We start from the raw sequence: 17,358 nt of genomic DNA, 5'->3' as shown, positions 1-17,358 counted from the left end.
CCACTCTCTGTGTGAAAAAATTGCCCCTCTGGACACTTTTGTATCTCTCCCCTCTCATCTTAAACCTATGCCCTCTAGTTTTAGACCCCCCCTACTTTTGGGAAAATATATTGACTATATAGCTGATCTATTTCCCTCATTATTTTATAGACCTCTATAAGATCACCCCTTAGCCTTTTACACACCAGAGAAAAAAGTCCCACTCTATCCAGCCTCTTCTCATAACTCAAACCATCAAGTCCCAGTAACATTAGACTATTAGCTCTCACCACTGTGGCCATTGTCAGAAGTGGATATCAGCTCTCAGTCGACAACTTCATATGTTTTGTGTTCATTCCCCAGTAATATTTTAAGATATTACTGAAGCATTATATATTGTAACATAATCCAACATACGATAATAGGAGTTCACCTGAGGTAGTCTCATGGTGAGTTACACTGTTGTATATTACCAAATATTGTGCAGGTACCAGTCTGTATATTTATAAGAAGTCCACTAATTCATATCTTTCAAAGGCATCACAGTGAGAAGTACCGCATCTCTGTAGGCTAGTACTGAATAGTTTATATAAGGACTTACCTTTTACACAATTAACGGTTTAAATGTGAACAAATTATAAGCATTCAACAGTTCAGTTTGCAAGGACCAATATAGAATAAGGTAACAGAAAAAAGTAGGCAAGTAATTTAAAAAAATGGGAGGCAGCAGGAAAATCCAATTCTTTGAATTGAGCTAGCTAAACTTTGGTGCCCATTTCATCTGTGAACTGGCAACCACAGTTACACAAATAAATATGTCTGTGTCCCGCACTTGTACCAGCTACACAAAAAAATTCTGTGTCCTTTATCGCCAAGCACCTCTCAGGTTGCCTGTTTGGCACTGACACTGCAGCCTTTGAATCAAAAGATCCTTGCAAAATGAGTTTTTGTTTAATCATTGGTTAATGATTTATTTATTAATAAAACCAGCCATGTTGAGCTCACGAGAACATAGGCTTCTACTTTGATGTTGATGGTTGTCATGGCTATCTTTCTACACTTTGGAGAAAGTTTGTGAAGCAGTCATAAAAATCGACACTAAAATACCGCAGCATTGAATTGTACCTCAAAGTATCTCTTTGCAGTATCAATAAGGATTTTGTAAAAGTGTTCAATGTCTTTTTCTTCCATTAGTTTGTCTGCATAAACCCTGGATGATTCATGAAGCCATAAATGGATCAAGTCTGAAGGCAGACGTACACAATCCGGAGTAACAAAAAGTATACCCTTGAAACAAAGCAACAAAATGTTGGTAAGTATTTTAAGTGTAAAAACGTGTCCTTATGTTACTTTTCAACAAAAATATGTACACAAGCATACCACCTGTAGTGCTCGCAAAGTAGGTCACATTATACTGCAGCGGTCTCCAACCTTTTTAAGCACAAGATCACTTTTGGCATCAAAATGCAACAGGAGATCTACTCTTAAAAATTTGACTTTATTAAAACCACCCCCACCCAACCCAACCCCCCCCCCCCCCCAACAACGCCCCCAACCCCCAAACCCCCCCACCCCCACCAACCCCCTAAACCCCCCCAAACCCCCCACCCAAAACCTCCCCCACCCCAACCCCCCAAACACTCCCCCACCCACCCCCCCAACCCCAAACCCCCAACCAACCCCCCCACCCCCCCCAAACTCCCAACCCCACCACCCCCCCACCACCCCCCCCACCACCCCCAACCCTCAACCCCCCCAACCCTCAACCCCCCCAACCCTCAACCCCCCCAACCACCCCCAACCCTCAACCCCCCCCCACCCAAAGCCCCTCCAACCCCCACCCCCCCCAACCCACCCCACCCCACTGAAAAAAAAATGAATGACTCCAATTTTCCCCTTAATTTCAACACTTAGAATTTTTTTGGGGAGAATTGCTCCCTCCACCACCCCCCTTCCCATCTTCCTTACAAGGAATTTCAGCTCCTCTCCTTCTGGGAGGTTTTCTGATCCCCAGCTAAATGCAGGGCACAACCAACTTAAGTTCCAAAGGCAAAGTTTTCACACAAATGGCATGCATCTATAGAACCTGTTCAACTCACTTTGATTGAGTAGACCCACCAGCTTCAGATAACAGAAATAGCTGCAGAAACTTAATCTCAGCTTCTGTATCTTGCCTCTGTTTTCTTCTTCTTCAGCTTGTCGGTATTGCACCAGTGGACTGATGAACTGCGACTGCCTAGCTTGAAATGATCTGTATCTTTTTATTTTTTTTAAAATGGGTTTAGTTTCTCCAGAAGCTTTGTTTCTCAACTTGTTCAATTTTCTTAGAACTGAATCAGTTTCTTTTCTATGTTTATGTTTTCTGTTTCTTTTTCAGTCCAGTCTCCTAGTTACATCCTACCTAAAGGTACAAATTACATTTAAAAATACAGATTCCCTCACAGTATCATCAGGATCACTGAGTTATTGGTTTTTTTTATGGGTTAATTTGATGTCTCAGGGATATGGTTTTGAGATTTCTCGATGCATGTTTAAACGTAAGAACTTTATTGACAGTATTTAACATTGTATAGATCCCAGATACTGTTGCTATGCATGGTGCTGAGGTCATGCAGGTTGGTTCTTTTCAGCATGTTCTATCAGTCTATTATCATGTGATTCTACACCATAGGCAGTGCTATTCTTCAGTCTGATGTTAACCCTTGCTTTGTCCAACACCTTTACATATGCAGGTGCATACAACATCATGCAACATCCCCCTTTTTCACTGAAGGAAACTTTTCTCCCATTCAATGGAGTATTACAATACAATCTTTACTTGCTATCCCACCTCAAGTCTGTCACTTTATAAATTCAAATGGTCTTGAGGCTAGACAGTTCTTCCACATCTTGGTCTGTCACATTTGGGAGTGTTTCTGATACTCGGTTGTTAACATTTGATTTATTTTTTGTGCTCCTGTGAGTTACATTTCTCTTTATCGACAGCAAATTCACTTTTTGCAAATACTATGGGTTTATCCGTTCCTTCTGATGGGAATGGAATATGCATCCTGATCATTCCTGGAATGGATTAAAATGTTCTTTTGCCTTGGTATTCATGATGTTCTTGCTGGACGTGTACGTTTCATAAATGGAACCTTAATTTCCAAGTGTTTCAGAATCTCAGCCAAACATTTGTTTCAAATAATTTTGCAAGTTTATGAACCTTTTCATTCAGCTCACTTATTTTTCTAGTTTTTTGCACTTCAGTGCTAGATTTACATTTTCCAATCTAATTTCTGTCTTTTCTTTCCCTATCTGCAGCTTGGCAACTTCTGCAGCTTTTCCTTTCAATGTCTCTTCCTTTTCATACAGTTACTTCTTCAGCCTGTTTCTTGTTGCTTTTGTGCACCTCCTGAAACACTGAACACTACTGAGTCTTCTTTGCCAACTGCTTCATCAGTTTGTTCAGAGTGACATTAACTTCATTTTGCTCTTTTTTTAGTTTTCCAGAGAAGTAAATGTTTTCCTCAAGGATTCTTATAACATGTGAAGATTCTTCAACAGATTTTCTTTTTCTATGGAAAACTCACTTGCTTTCATGTTGAGGTTTCCTGTTCAGAAAGAAACCGAAATTTCTTCTATTATTCTTCTATTCTGCTGTTTAAGACACATTTTTCACTTCATGGCTTTTCAGGATCACAATTTTTTTATCTGTTGTTGTGCCGTGTTGTACATCTGGTTGAGTTTTCTCAACTCCTGCTTTGATTTGCCAACTGTGGAATTGAGGGTCTTTATTTCCTCTTGGCATCTTTGTGTCATCTCTGAAAGGTGTTTCTTCAAATCTCAAACAGCTCGGTTCATTAAAAACTTCAGTTCTGATACATTTTCAAAGGTATATACTCAAGTTGAATCTTGCAAACATTTAGTTCAGCTCTGATGTGAATATTCTCTAGATAATTTTTTGCACATTGTTTCTTGAGGTACAACAGATAGCTTTTCTTCATTCACAGCCATCTGCTCATTATGCACTGCCATCTGCTGTCGCATTTTCAAAAAGCTCTATTTTTATGCCTTCTGGCTGATTCTTCTGCACTGAAATTCTTTGGCACATGTATTTTATTGCGCTGACATAATTGACAACCATCTTGTGGTTTGCTTGTACATTGTCTCACTCATTTTTGAATCTTCTGTCTCCCTCGCTCTGGGGTCTTTTGTTGTCCTCACTCTAGAGTCTCTTGTTATCCTTCTTCATGGGTCCTTTGATGCCCAAGTGGCTTTACTGGTGACATGTTGAACCTTCTTCTCAGGTCTGCGCTCTCCACAGCTTGCAGTTTAAAATACCTATCAAAACTTTTTAATACCTAACCAAATATTGTTGAGTTTGGTCTATACATATATTGGCTGTGAAGCAGTTCACTCAGAAATGAATCATGCACAGTTAAAAACTTAATTTATACTTCTTCTGATTCCTTATTTAATCCTGTAATCTTCCTACAAGTTAAAAATTTTCTCCTCCAGGAGGCCCACTGGTGTCTGGTTTAGCCATTTCCTTCTCCAAAATGCACCTTTTAATTTTCTGTCCATTGCTGTTTTTTTTTCCCTCTTTTAATTGCAGTTTTAAATGTTGTTGCTTCTTTAAAGTTATCTGTACAGTAACCATCTTTTCTCACTCGCTTCACTGTCAATAGCTGTTGGTTTCTTTGTTTTTCCCCACATATTTTCAGGTGCAACAGAATTCCCACAAAATTGGCTTTGTACGCAAACTTTTTTTTAAAGAAATGCTGCAGCAGTTTCTTCCTATTTTCCTTTTTTAAACTCTGCAACAGCAGCAATTAATTTCTCAAGAAGCTAGAAATCCGACAGAAAAGGATTTCCTTTCTTTTAAGATCTGCAGCTTTTTCTTTGCCTGTTTTTCACTATGTCCTAGGTTTGTTTGATGTCTCAATGATGAGATTGTCAGACTTGTAATGCTGGGGACTCAGGAGGAGATAAAATGGATCATCTACTTAGCATTTCTGACTGAAAAATCATTGCAAATATTTCAGCTTTATCTTTTTTAATGATATGCTAAACAATTCAGTTTCAACTTCAATTGGGCAACTATCCTGTCTCTGGAATCCTCCAAAATTGAAGTTGGAGATTTGGGATGGTTCCAACTCACTTATCAGAACAATTCCCAGGTAAAGTTAGAAGGATTAAAACCAGTTCTAATCCCTGGATAACTATAATACCGAATCCCCAACCATCCAACTACCCCCATGCCAACAACCCGAGGACTACAGACCTGACTATCTCCCCAACCCACAACTACACATACAGCATCCCAATTACCCTCATGATCACCTAAGCCCCCCCCAATGCTGTCAACCCCAACTAACACCCCCATCCCTGATCACCCAATACCCACTAACCCTACGTTATCTTCCAGACAAACCAGATTTCCTGACAACTCCCTGACTACGTACCCGTCCAACTATCTCCTCCCCCAATCACCTGATTTAACCCTTCCAACCCTGACTACCTTCTGACCACCTAATTACCCCCGGCTCGCTCACCCAACTATCTCGCCACTCCCTGAATATCAACTACCCCCAATCCCCCAAATGCTCCCAATGCCACAATTTTGTCCCCAGCCACCTGACTAAACCCTGTGAAGTGGTTATGGGACATCTAAATTTAACAGAATATGACAGCTTGTGTCATAAAAAGGTTTGGCTTCCCAAACATTCCTACAGTACAAATGAGGACCCTATACTCTACATTCCTCTGGAGACCCAGTTCAGAGGTCGAATTGACAAATGTGGAGCTCCAGTGCAAGGTCAGTAAAGTAGGAGCAGAGTGACAAGCTAACAGTTATTGCCACTCCACAGAAGATTCAGCCCAATATTCATTAGCAATAAATGCAGCAGCAAAAAATTGACATTGACTAACTTCAATCTTTCTTGTAAAGAATTAACAACATAATTTGTGACAGTGTAATGCAGAGTTTTTAACATTCATAATTAACTCTTAGATGTAAATAATGCAATGGTAAATAATCACAAAAATTTTAAAAAACTTGCATTTATATACTGCTTTTCTTGACTACTGGGTGCCTCAAAACATTACATCAACAAAGAACTTTTGAAGTGTAGTCATTTTGCAGGGCCTAACCGGTGACTTGAATATGAATCCCATAATCATGTATTTCATTCACAAAATTGTATTCTAAATGCACAAACAGTAAGGGCTAACATTAAAACATATCCCCTGGAAATGTGTAAAGTATTAAGAATGTCACATAAATCATAAACTCTGCAAATAAATAAATTAGTTTTCAAACATTTGTGTTAGAGATTTATGTTTAAAAGTTATTTGTAAGAACATTATTATAGTATCCAGTTACATTCAGTTTCATGAACAAGTAATGATAATTCAACAAATATATATATACATACCTGGAAAACATTGGACAGATCTCGTAGATTGAAAATGTAATGGAACCTTATTGCTGTAGGCAAGAAGTTCTGAGTCATTTTCTGATGAAGATAGATAGCAGCCTGAACGACAGTATTGACAATTTTCATCACGCTGTAACTGAAACTGTATTCTTGAAAATGAGCATTAAGAATGTTGCTGTAAATTGCGGCCAATGCATCTGTTCCAGGGAAATTGACTGCAAAAACAGAGAAATGTCTCTGCAAAACAAAAAACATGAAATCAAAAGCCAAGATTAGCAGCCAGGGGAAACATCCTATTTCCATCTACAGTATTACATCTCACTCTTCGAAACACTGGGGAATACAAACCGACACCGGAAATCTCCAACTCATCCGCGGTGGGATTCTTTGATGCTGCTGCGAATTCTCCATTTTCGCTGGCAATGAAGTGGGAATGAATGTCATCACAGAATCCTGCTTCTAGTCTCCTCAATTTCTCCTCATAAGACAGTCCCGCTATTCTAGAGATTAATCTGATGAGCCTCTGTTGGACTCCCTCTATAGCAAGTATATCCTTCTTAGACCAAAACTGTGCACAATCCTCCAGGTGAGGTCTCACCAAAGTTCTATATAACTGCAACAAGACATTGTTACTCATGTACTCCAATTCCCTCACATTAAGGCCAATGTCCCATTTGCCTTCTTAACTGTTTGCTGTACTGCATGCTTGCTTTTAGTGACTCATGAACAAGGACATCCAGGTCCTTTTGGACATCAGCACCTCTCAATTTATGAAATATTCTGCCTTTCTGTTTACATTTATTCACATTATATTCTATCATCAAATTAAAGATTTTACAATCTTCTGGACTCAATACTGAGTTCCCCAATTTTCATACCAACTCTGCTCTCTGATTTTGTTTTGTTTTATCCATTGCCAGTCTTAATCTTGTTTTTAACGCTTTTGAACGTTTAACGCTTTTTGGAACAAAGGAGATTGTCATCAATTTCAGGAAGCATAGAGGAGAACATGTCCCTGTGTACATCAACGGGGATGAAGTAGAAAGGGTTAAGAGCTTCAAGTTTTTAGGTGTCCAGATCACCAACAACCTGTCCTGGTCCCCCCCCATGCCAACATTATTGTCAAAAAAGCCCACTGACGCCTCTACTTTCTCAGAAGACGAAGGAAATTTGGCTTGTCAGCTACAGCTCTCACCAATTTTACCAGATGCACCATAGAAAGCATTCTTTCTGGTTGTATCATTGCTTGGTATGGCTCCTGCTCTGCCCAAGACCACAAGAAACTACAAAAGATTGTGAATATAGGCCAGTCCATCACACAATCCAGCCTCCCATTCAATGACTCTGTCTACACTTCACGCTGCCTTGGCAAAGCAGCCAGTATAATTAAGGACCCCACACACCCCAGACGTTCTTTCTTCTACCTTCTGCCATCGGGAAAAAGATACAAAGGTCTGAGGTCACGTACCAACTGACTCAAAAACAGCTTCTTCCCTGCTGCCGCAGTCTTTTGAATGGGCGTACCTTGCATTAAGTTGATCCTTCTCTACACCCTAGCTATGACTGTAACACTACATTCTGCGCTCTTTCATTTCTTTCTCTATGAACAGTATGCTTTGTCTGTATAGCATGCAAGAAACAATACTTTTCACTGTATACATGTGACAATAATTGATCAAATCAATCAACTTTGGATAGAGCTATGTACTATTTTACAATTCATACTCTGGAGAATTGGTTTCTTTATGACAATTACTCATTCCATGATATCTTTGTCATTTCATCTTTTATTTCATCTCTATCCCAGTCCTTTTCTTCACCCCCCTTCCATGATGTAATGAGGTACCCATCCAGGAATGTTGGAAACTTCATTTCAATACATTAGTGGGCTTCCCTGCCTCATTGTCTCCCTACATTAGTTAGGGATGTGGGGAGACTACTTAAAGAAGTAAGGTGGGGGGGCCTAGTCACTAAAGCGATGGCTTCCTGCAGCAATTTAAAGCTGGAGCAACATGTATTGCTTTAAAGGAGACTCTCTGGAGGAAATCTTGCCTCAGAGGATTCAAGAGGTGGGATGATGGTGGTGGTGGGGATAGAGGAGGAAAGGTCCTAGGCAGCCTGATCCCAATGGTCCAAGGATGCCTCTGATGGGCCCCCTGCTCCTTTACTGACATGTACACTTAATTATAGCTGCTGATATTCGCACATGGCATGAGCTTCCTTGAACTATTGATAAAAAGCAGCCACTTAAGGGTCTCAGTAAGCCAAGGACATACATCTCCCCTAAAACTTTAGTCAGGTTGGGGGTAGGTGGCAAAAACATGATTTGCTAGATTTTATGTGCCACCCCTCACCACTTCAGCAGAAGAGTGTAAGCTCTAGCCCTATGTGTGCATGACATGTCATTTTCTTTCTTCACAGATACAGGACAATCCAGTGATCAACCATCCCTACTGAAATAGCCCCACACAACTGAGCATAAACTTTCACCACTCCACTTGAAAGCATGCATCAACAAATGAACAATGAAACTTGTAGGCATTGATGGGAATGTTGGAGCACAGGTGAAGTGCTTAGCAATCAAAAAGGATAGTAACATAAAAGCAAAATACTGTGGATGCTGAAACCTGAAACAAAAACAGAAAATGCTGAAACATCTCAGCAGGTCTGACAGCATCTGTGGGGAGAGAATAGAAAGAAAGATAGTATTGATAGTAGTTGAGGTACCATCAGGTACAGTGCTGTTTCCTCCTGCTAACTTTTCTTGTGGAATAGTCATTAACCTCCAGACAAACCTTTAAATCTAAAATCAGTTGCCTATTTCTTCATAATTAACACTAGGAAATAGACTGGGTGGTTTGAAAGAGACAGACACCCAAATATGCATGTTCTATATCAGAAAGCCAAATGATGAAGAATACTATAGGAGCCAATCTTTACACATTTTTATACATACTTAATTTAAGTTGCACATTACAAGCATGCACCTAACCAAATAACCATAGTTTCAGTCTTATCCTATTCTTAAGGACATAAGTAGATATCCAGTTAATGCCCACTACCTACACACAATTAAACACAACCAACATAGTATTGAAAATGCACAAGTATTAGTTTTAAGTGATGTAAATGTGCTGGATTTGACCTTTAAAAGAAGTGATTTCAGATTTTCACCAGAACAAAATAAATGCATGGACTGCCTCCACTGTGGGGAGAGGCATATCCTAGCCCTCTGCAATTTTTGTGAAGTCAGCACAACTTTTCAAGCATTTATGGATCATCTCTGAGAATTGTTGTAAACCATGGTCTGGATGAGGGGTCTTTTGAAAGATAAGTTCAAATGGTCTCATCCATGCTCTCTTGCCAATGTATGACCTGTACCTACTTCCATTGCCTCTCATATTCTCTCCATGCAAACCCATTTCTCTCCACCCAACCATGGACCCTCCTACCCTCTACTCATGCTCCTTGGCTCCTCATACCCTCCATGTCAAACTATGCCACTCCACCCATGGCCCTCATACACTCCATGCCAATCACCAAATATACAATCTGTTCATAACTACTGAATCTGTAGTAAGACGAGTATGTGAAAAAACTTTTCGAAAAGTCATTCATTCATCAAAAATGTTTCTACTGTTACACAGCTGTTTCAGGGTAGTGCCACATTCCCTACATTGGCATTTGACAGTTCCTAACATTTCTCAGCTGTGCATTCTTCTCCAAGTGGAAATTAGTAAGTACCTCTTCAATTGGCCCAGTAGTTGCAGTAGTTGACACCTCCCACAAATCCTTGACAGCTTTTTCATAACTTGTTTTTCAACTGCGTAATTGGATCAGCTTAAAACTGGTGGAGAACAGGCTTTACAATGAGGCTAGCTTCTAGCCCCCAACAGTGATCACCAAAATCCCTCATATTATGCTAGAAGAGCACCAAGTGCAGGTTTCCTTCCCTCCAATCGCCTTCCTCCCCCTCTTATCCTGATCCCAGCCTGATTGTTTTTGACATCCCTGTCCTCCCTGCACTGTTTGAAGTTGATGCCCTGATGCAGATTTGACCCCACCCCTCCCCATATTGAGGCCCTTGCACTGTCACATATCAAGCGTCCCATCCTGCCATGAAACCATTGGGTGCCAACCCTCTCCCCTAACACCCACCCCCGCCACATGAACTATTCCCCATTTATAGGCTGCAGATCCTTCCCTGACTGTGACATCTAGGCCTAGTATCAAGCCACAAATGCCCAGGACTAACCAGGTGAGGGACTAACTAACCAGGGAGTGCAGAGGAGGTTCACTAGGCTGATACCGGAGATGAGGGGGTTGGACTCTGAAGAGAGGCTAAATAGACTGGGTCTGTACTCGCTGGAGTTTAGAAGGATGAGGGGGGATCCTTTAGAGACGTATAAGATAATGAAGGGGATGGATAGGGTAGAGGTAGAGTGATTCTTCCCGCTTAGAAAGGATAGCAGGACTAGAGGGCACAGCCTCAAGATAAGGGGGTGGCAGTTTAGATCAGAGTTGAGGAGGAACTTCTTCACTCAAAGGGTGGTGAATCTCTGGAATTCTCTGCCCGTTGAAGTGGTGGAGGCTACCTCGCTAAATATATTTAAGTCACGGGTAGATAGGTTTTTGATAGACAAGGGAATTAAGGGTTATGGGGAGAAAGCGGAAAAGTGGAACTGATCCACTTCAGATCAGCCATGATCTTATTGAATGGTGGGGCAGGCTCGAAGGGCTAGATGGCCTACTCCTGTTCCTATTTCTTATGTTCTTATGTTCATACTCTGCGCACTACGCAAGGCATGACTGGCACAGGAGTAAAAGTCCCTCCCTCTCTGACATGCCAAGCGTAGCTCCCCAAATTGTGGCACTGAACAACACGATTGTCTATGCTTTCTGGCCCCAACAACCTCTTGAGCTATTCGTCTGGACAATCTGATTTCTGACCATGACTAATCCCCCCCCAAGTCATGTACCTCTCTAAGCTCCCCCCATCCCTCCAGTCCCCCTCGTGTCTGTGTGCATCCATTCTACTGAAGTCCATTGCCACACACCTACAACTCCCAGTCCAGAAGCCTTTGCTTTCCAGTCTACTTCCTTTGCCTGATCTGTCTCCTCCCCTTCACTATTCAAACCTCTGCCCTCCAACCACACTCCAACTCCCAATCCCCACAATGACATAGTAGTATTATTGGTGGACTAGTAATACAGACACGCAGGGTAACATTCTGGTCACCCGGGTTTGAGTCCCAGCGAGGCAGATGTTGAAATTTGAAATCAGTAAAAATCTGGAATTAAAAGTTTAATGATGACCATGAAACTATTACTGATATAAAAACCTATCTGGTTCACTACTGTCCTTCAGGGAAGGAAATCTACCATCCTTAGCTGAACTTGTCTACATGTAACTCCAGACCCACAGCAATGCAGTGACTTTTAACTGCCCTCTGAAATGGCCTAGGAAGGCACTCAGTTCAAGAGCAATTGAGAATGGGCAATAAATGCGGGCCCAGCCTGCAACACCCTCATTTTGATTTGATTTGATTGATTATTGTCACATGTAACAAGATACAGTGAAAAGTATTGTTTCTTGCACACTATACAAAGCATACTGTACATAGAGAATGATAGGAGAGAGTGCAAAATGTAGAATTACAGTAATAACGGAAGTGTAGAGAAAGATCAATTTAATATGCAAGGTAGTTCCATTCAAAAGTCTGATGGCAGCAGGAAAGAATTCCATTAACAAATAAAAAAAATCAGATGAATGTTACACTGGATTAATCAGAATGCTTCAGGGCTAGACTGCAAAAGGTAAAATCACCTTATCTTGTCCTCACATTTTCTTACGTGCTGATATGAGCAGAAGTATCTTAAAATGTTCTTACCTGAAGGCGCATATTTATAGAAAAGCTGCCTGCAGCAGGATTCATACAAGTGATGTATTGACAATTATGAACCTCTTTCAGAGTTAACTTTTGTCTGTCATACCTAATGATGAAAACAAATGAGTCAAAACATTTAACAATTAACATATAGATGATCTGGAGGAGGGAACCGAGTGTAGGGTGTCGAAATTTGCTGATGACACCAAGATTGGGGGAAAGGCAAATTGTGCGGAGGGTGTGGAGAGTCTGCAGAAGGATCTAGATAGGCTGGGCGAATGGGCCAGGAAATGGCAAATGGAATTTAATGTTGGCAAGTGTGAGGTGGTCCACTTTGGTAGGAAGAATGGTAGGAAGGACTATTACTTACGTGGCGAAAAACTGCAGCAGGCGACGGTGCAGAGGGACCTCGGGGTCCTTGTGCATGAGTCGCAAAAACCCAGCTTGCAGGTGTAGCAGGTGGTCAGGAAGGCGAATGGGATGCTGGCCTTCATAGCGAGGGGGATTGAATATAAAAGTAGGGAGGTCTTGCTGCAGCTGTATAGGGCATTGGTGAGGCCGCAGCTGGAGTACTGTGTGCAGTTTTGGGCGCCGCACCTGCGCAAGGATATTTTGGCCTTGGAGGGAGTGCAGAGGAGGTTTACTAGGCTGATGCCGGAGTTGAGGGGGTTGAGCTATGAGGAGAGGCTGAATAAACTAGGCTTGTACTCGTTAGAGTTTAGAAGAATGAGGGGGGATCTCATTGAGACGTATAAGATGATGAATGGGATGGATAGGATAGAGGTGGAGAGACTCTTCCCGCTCAAAAAAGACAGTAGGACTAGGGGGCACAGCCTCAAGATAAAGGGGAGGCGGTTTAGAACGGAGTTGAGGAGGAACTTCTTCACTCAAAGGGTGGTGAATCTCTGGAATTCTCTGCCCGTTGAAGTGGTGGAGGCTGCCTCGCTAAATATTTTTAAGAAGCGGGTTGATGGGTTCTTGATAAGAGAGGGGATTAAGGGTTATGGGGAGAGGGTGGGAAAATGGAACTGAGCCACGACAGATCAGCCATGATCTTATTGAATGGCGGGGCAGGCTCGAAGGGCCAGATGGCCTACTCCTGCTCCTATTTCTTATGTTCTTATGTTCTTAACACCCTAAATAACATTTTCCTACATTTTCCTCTTAACTGTATATTAGTTTACCATTAGTATTCTTTATTTTGTATTTAGTATTAAGTACTTTTTTTAACTTCCTGCAGTTAACTTGACAGATTTATCAAAGTTTCTGGTGACATTTAACGTGAATTCTTTAGCTACAGTCTACAAAATTGGCCAATTGGAATACAGCTGTGAAAAACTAATTTCTGACAAGCTAGCAAGTTGTTCAATAGTTTTGAAACTTTTGAGAGTCAGTAATACAGCTGTATACAGAAGTGGTTCAGTATTTTCAGGAACATCAAAGCACTCCATATGGAAAGATCACTTTACAAATAAAAATCTGTTAGTTATGAGTAATAGTATTTGGCAAAAGCAAATTCTGGGTCTAAAAATGAACTAATTACTTGATTTCTTGAATTTGAATTCATGCCCACTGTCATGTTCATCTGGAATGAAAGAAACCATAAACTGTTTAAATCAAACCTTACTTTCTGCTTATTTAAAAATTGACTTTGCTGGACCAAAACATAGCTGCTACCTGGAAACTTCCAACAATAATTAAGGACAAAGCCCATTGGGCAATGCCAACAGGACAGGGCCCATGGGGGGCAATCAGTTGGGGTGGGGGGGGGGTCCTGCTATCACTCTGCATGGGGGATCAATGGGGGCAGGAGAGCAGCGTGTCTGAACTCACACTGAATTACTCCAGTTTTCCCACAAATTCGACACTTCGAAGTTTTGGGTGAATTCCACCCCCATTGCAATCCTAGAAAACCTTCTTCATTGCCCACTATGCCTGCAATCTTGGTGTCATCTGCAAACTTACTAATCATGTCTCCTAAATTCTCATCAAAATCATTTATATAAATAACAACTAAAAGCCGACCCAGCACTGATCCCTGAAGCACACCGCTGGTCACAGGTCCCCAATTTGAAAAATAACCCTCTACAACCACCCTGTCTTCTATCGTCAAGCTAATTTTATATCCAACTGGCTACCTCATCCTGTGATATTTAACCTTATACAACAACTCACCATGTGGTACCTTATCAAAGACCTTGCAAAACTCCATGTAGACAACGCTGACTGCACTGCCCTCATTTACTTTCTTGGTTACTACTTCAAAAAACTCAATCAAATTTGTGAGACATGATTTTCCATTCACAAAGGCGTGCTGACTATCCCTAATCAGTCCTTGCCTCTCTAAACGCCTGTAGATCCTGTCTCTCAGAATGCCTCCTAACAATTTACCTACTACAGATATTAGGCTTACCAGTCTGTAGTTCCCAGGCTTTTCCCTGCAGCCCTACTTAAACTAAGGAAACAATATTTACTACCCTCTAATCTTCAGGCTTCTCAGCTATGGCTGTCAAAGATGCAAATATTTCTGCTAGGGGATCTGCAAATTCTCCCTAACCTCCCACATCATCCTGGGATACATTTAATCAGGTCCTGGGGATTTATCTATCGATGTCCTTTAAGACTTCTAGCACCTCCTTCTCTGCAATATGTCAAGAGATCACTATTTATTTCCCCAAGTTCCCTAACATCCACGCCTTCCTCAACAGTAAATACCAATGAGAAATATTCATTTGGGATCTCACCCATCTCTTGTGGATCTGCACATAGATGACCTTGTTGATCCTTAAGGGGCCCTTCTCTCTCCCTAATTACTCTTTTGTCCTTTATGGATTTTTCAGCTCTTTGGATTGTCCTTTGTCTTATCTGACAAAGCAATCTCATGTCCCCTTTTTGCCCTGATTTCTCTCGTCACTCTACTCCGACAACTTTATACTCTGCAAAGAATCCACTTGATCCCTGCTGGCTATGCATGTCATGTGCCTCCTTCTTCTTTTTGACTAGGGCCTCAATATCCACAGTCCAAGGTTCCCTACTCTACCAGCCTTGCCCTTCACTATAAAAGGAACGTGCTTACCCTGAACCTAGGTTAACACACTTTTGAAAGCCTCCCACTTACCAGCCATCTCTGCCTTTCATCAGACTTCCCCAATTAACTTCTGAAAGTTCCTATCTAGTCCTAACAAAATTGGCCTTGCCCCAATTTAGAATTTTAACTTTTGGGCCAGACCTATCTTGCTGCTTCATCACCAACTTCAAAGGAATTTTTCAACTCCTGCTTTCAAATACTGGAATTCATCTGAACTTTAACTCCAACATGAAGGAACCCTCACTGTATTCTGACATTCATTAATATCCATATCTCTTTGGGTTTCTTTGTTTTAAGTTAGTCCTAGTCATAAAACTCTTCTTTCCTGTCTCTTTTTTGTGCATTTATGTGTGCATATGCAGTTGCAATGACCATTCCTCATGTTTGAATGTATTAATAAAGAATACTTCTGATTCAATCCAAAGAGTTTGCTGTGAGTCACTTTAAAATTGACTTCATCAAACAAGAGGGCTTGAGGAAGCACATCTTAGCTCTAAAAAAAAATTAAAGCACATTTGTTTATAGATAGATGGGAAGAAAAATGAAATTTAGTTTGCCTCGTTCCCCTGTCTGGGACACCATTCTTGCAATGGTGTACTTGGCTAGTCCATGCAATACAGTATTATCAACAAGAACATTAACTCCATTCTCCAACAGCCTTGCTTAAAAATAAATTGCATTATAAATAGATGCCTGGATTGCTTAAAATAGAAACTACGCTATTGGTATAAATGCATTGCTTTACCCAAACAGTCTGTGTGCACATCTTATGCTCTGTATGAAAAACCTGGTTTGGCTATTTTAAGGTAGTTTTTCCTGCCCTAGCATAATTTCTTTTCTAACACTCACAACATTAAACATCACCAAAAATAATCCACTAGCTGTGAGAACTTACCAATGACTGTAATCTAGATGTTGTCTGATGAGGGTATGTGGTTGGACAGTACCATAGGCATCCACTTCAGGCATGTTAAGATCATCAATAAAATAAATCAGCCTTTTTGAGCCTGCAGGAGCATAATTTCTCCCAGCTTTTTTTTCTAAAGGTTTCTCAAGAACTCCTGTCATGAGAAATAGCTGCATTACAATGATTGCTATATGGTTATTGAACTTGGAGAGAAAAACACAACATAATTTGTATTACTACAAAAAAGTAAAGCAAATTTAACTATAGGTGCATTTAACAGTTATGAGATAGAGAAATCATTCTCTCAATGCCTTAGAAATTAAATAATTATAAAATTACAATGGGATTTTCAGATTATGGTTGTGATCTTACCAGCCATTCACACCACAATCCTGCTGTAGCAAAGTCAAAGAATTTGGCGCCCAGCCAAATCTCTGTTTATTGCAGCAGAATGAGAAAATCCCACCGGCCTGAACGGCCGTGACATTTCGGCCATTTGTCTGGTCGATACATTATTATAATGCAATATCAGTAATGAATAAAACATTGGAATATGAATTCCGATCTCTGCTGGCACTTGTGCATGGACTTCTTCTAAATAGTGAGTAGTTAATACCAAATTAGTTCTGTTTCAGCCAAAATGAGAGGAATGGAACTGAACCAAACTGAAAAGAATAACTGGTTACTGTCATGCATAATCACAATACTCCAACATGTCAAAGCAGGAGCTAAATTTTGCTTCCTTATACCATGCAAGCCTCTTCACTCTGAAGTTAACACCTGTAACATTATTTTCTGAAGGCGTGTGTACTGTTTCATAGATGGCCCCTTCCCAGTTTCATAGCAAAATTGGCAGGGAATTACAGCAACAAATATGGGCAAATTTTATATAGCGTAATAATCAAATCACATTTTATTTAAGTGACTGCAACAATATATTTTTGAATTAAAATTTGAACTCCTCTTCGATAGTAACTTCATAGACAGAGTTAAGGTCAATTATTGATAGTTGCTTTCTGAAACCGGGAACTAATATTGCTGTTTTAATGTTAGTAGCTCGTGCAGAGGCATGTG

The 17,358-nt window shown here is 40.7% G+C and overlaps 1 protein-coding gene across 1 annotated transcript in view; it reads right to left on the bottom strand.

Annotated features, from left to right (window-relative positions):
• Window positions 1-17,358, bottom strand: part of dnah9l (dynein, axonemal, heavy polypeptide 9 like) — a 443,144-nt gene that overhangs the window by 200,183 nt on the left and 225,603 nt on the right. Inside the window, exons 46-49 of the mRNA XM_080198977.1 lie at window positions 16,273-16,438; window positions 12,293-12,395; window positions 6,399-6,638; window positions 1,105-1,266 (exon numbers count right to left, since the gene is read on the bottom strand). Coding sequence (XP_080055103.1) covers window positions 1,105-1,266; window positions 6,399-6,638; window positions 12,293-12,395; window positions 16,273-16,438 — 671 coding nt within the window. The remainder of the gene's footprint in view (window positions 1-1,104; window positions 1,267-6,398; window positions 6,639-12,292; window positions 12,396-16,272; window positions 16,439-17,358) is intronic.

The sequence above is a fragment of the Carcharhinus amblyrhynchos genome, chromosome 11 (assembly GCF_965287045.1).
Source record: "Carcharhinus amblyrhynchos chromosome 11, sCarAmb.v2.hapA, whole genome shotgun sequence".
In the NCBI taxonomy this organism is placed as follows: domain Eukaryota; kingdom Metazoa; phylum Chordata; class Chondrichthyes; order Carcharhiniformes; family Carcharhinidae; genus Carcharhinus; species Carcharhinus amblyrhynchos.
Note: the sequence above shows the minus strand (reverse complement) of the source record. Positions and strands in the feature narration are given on the sequence as shown.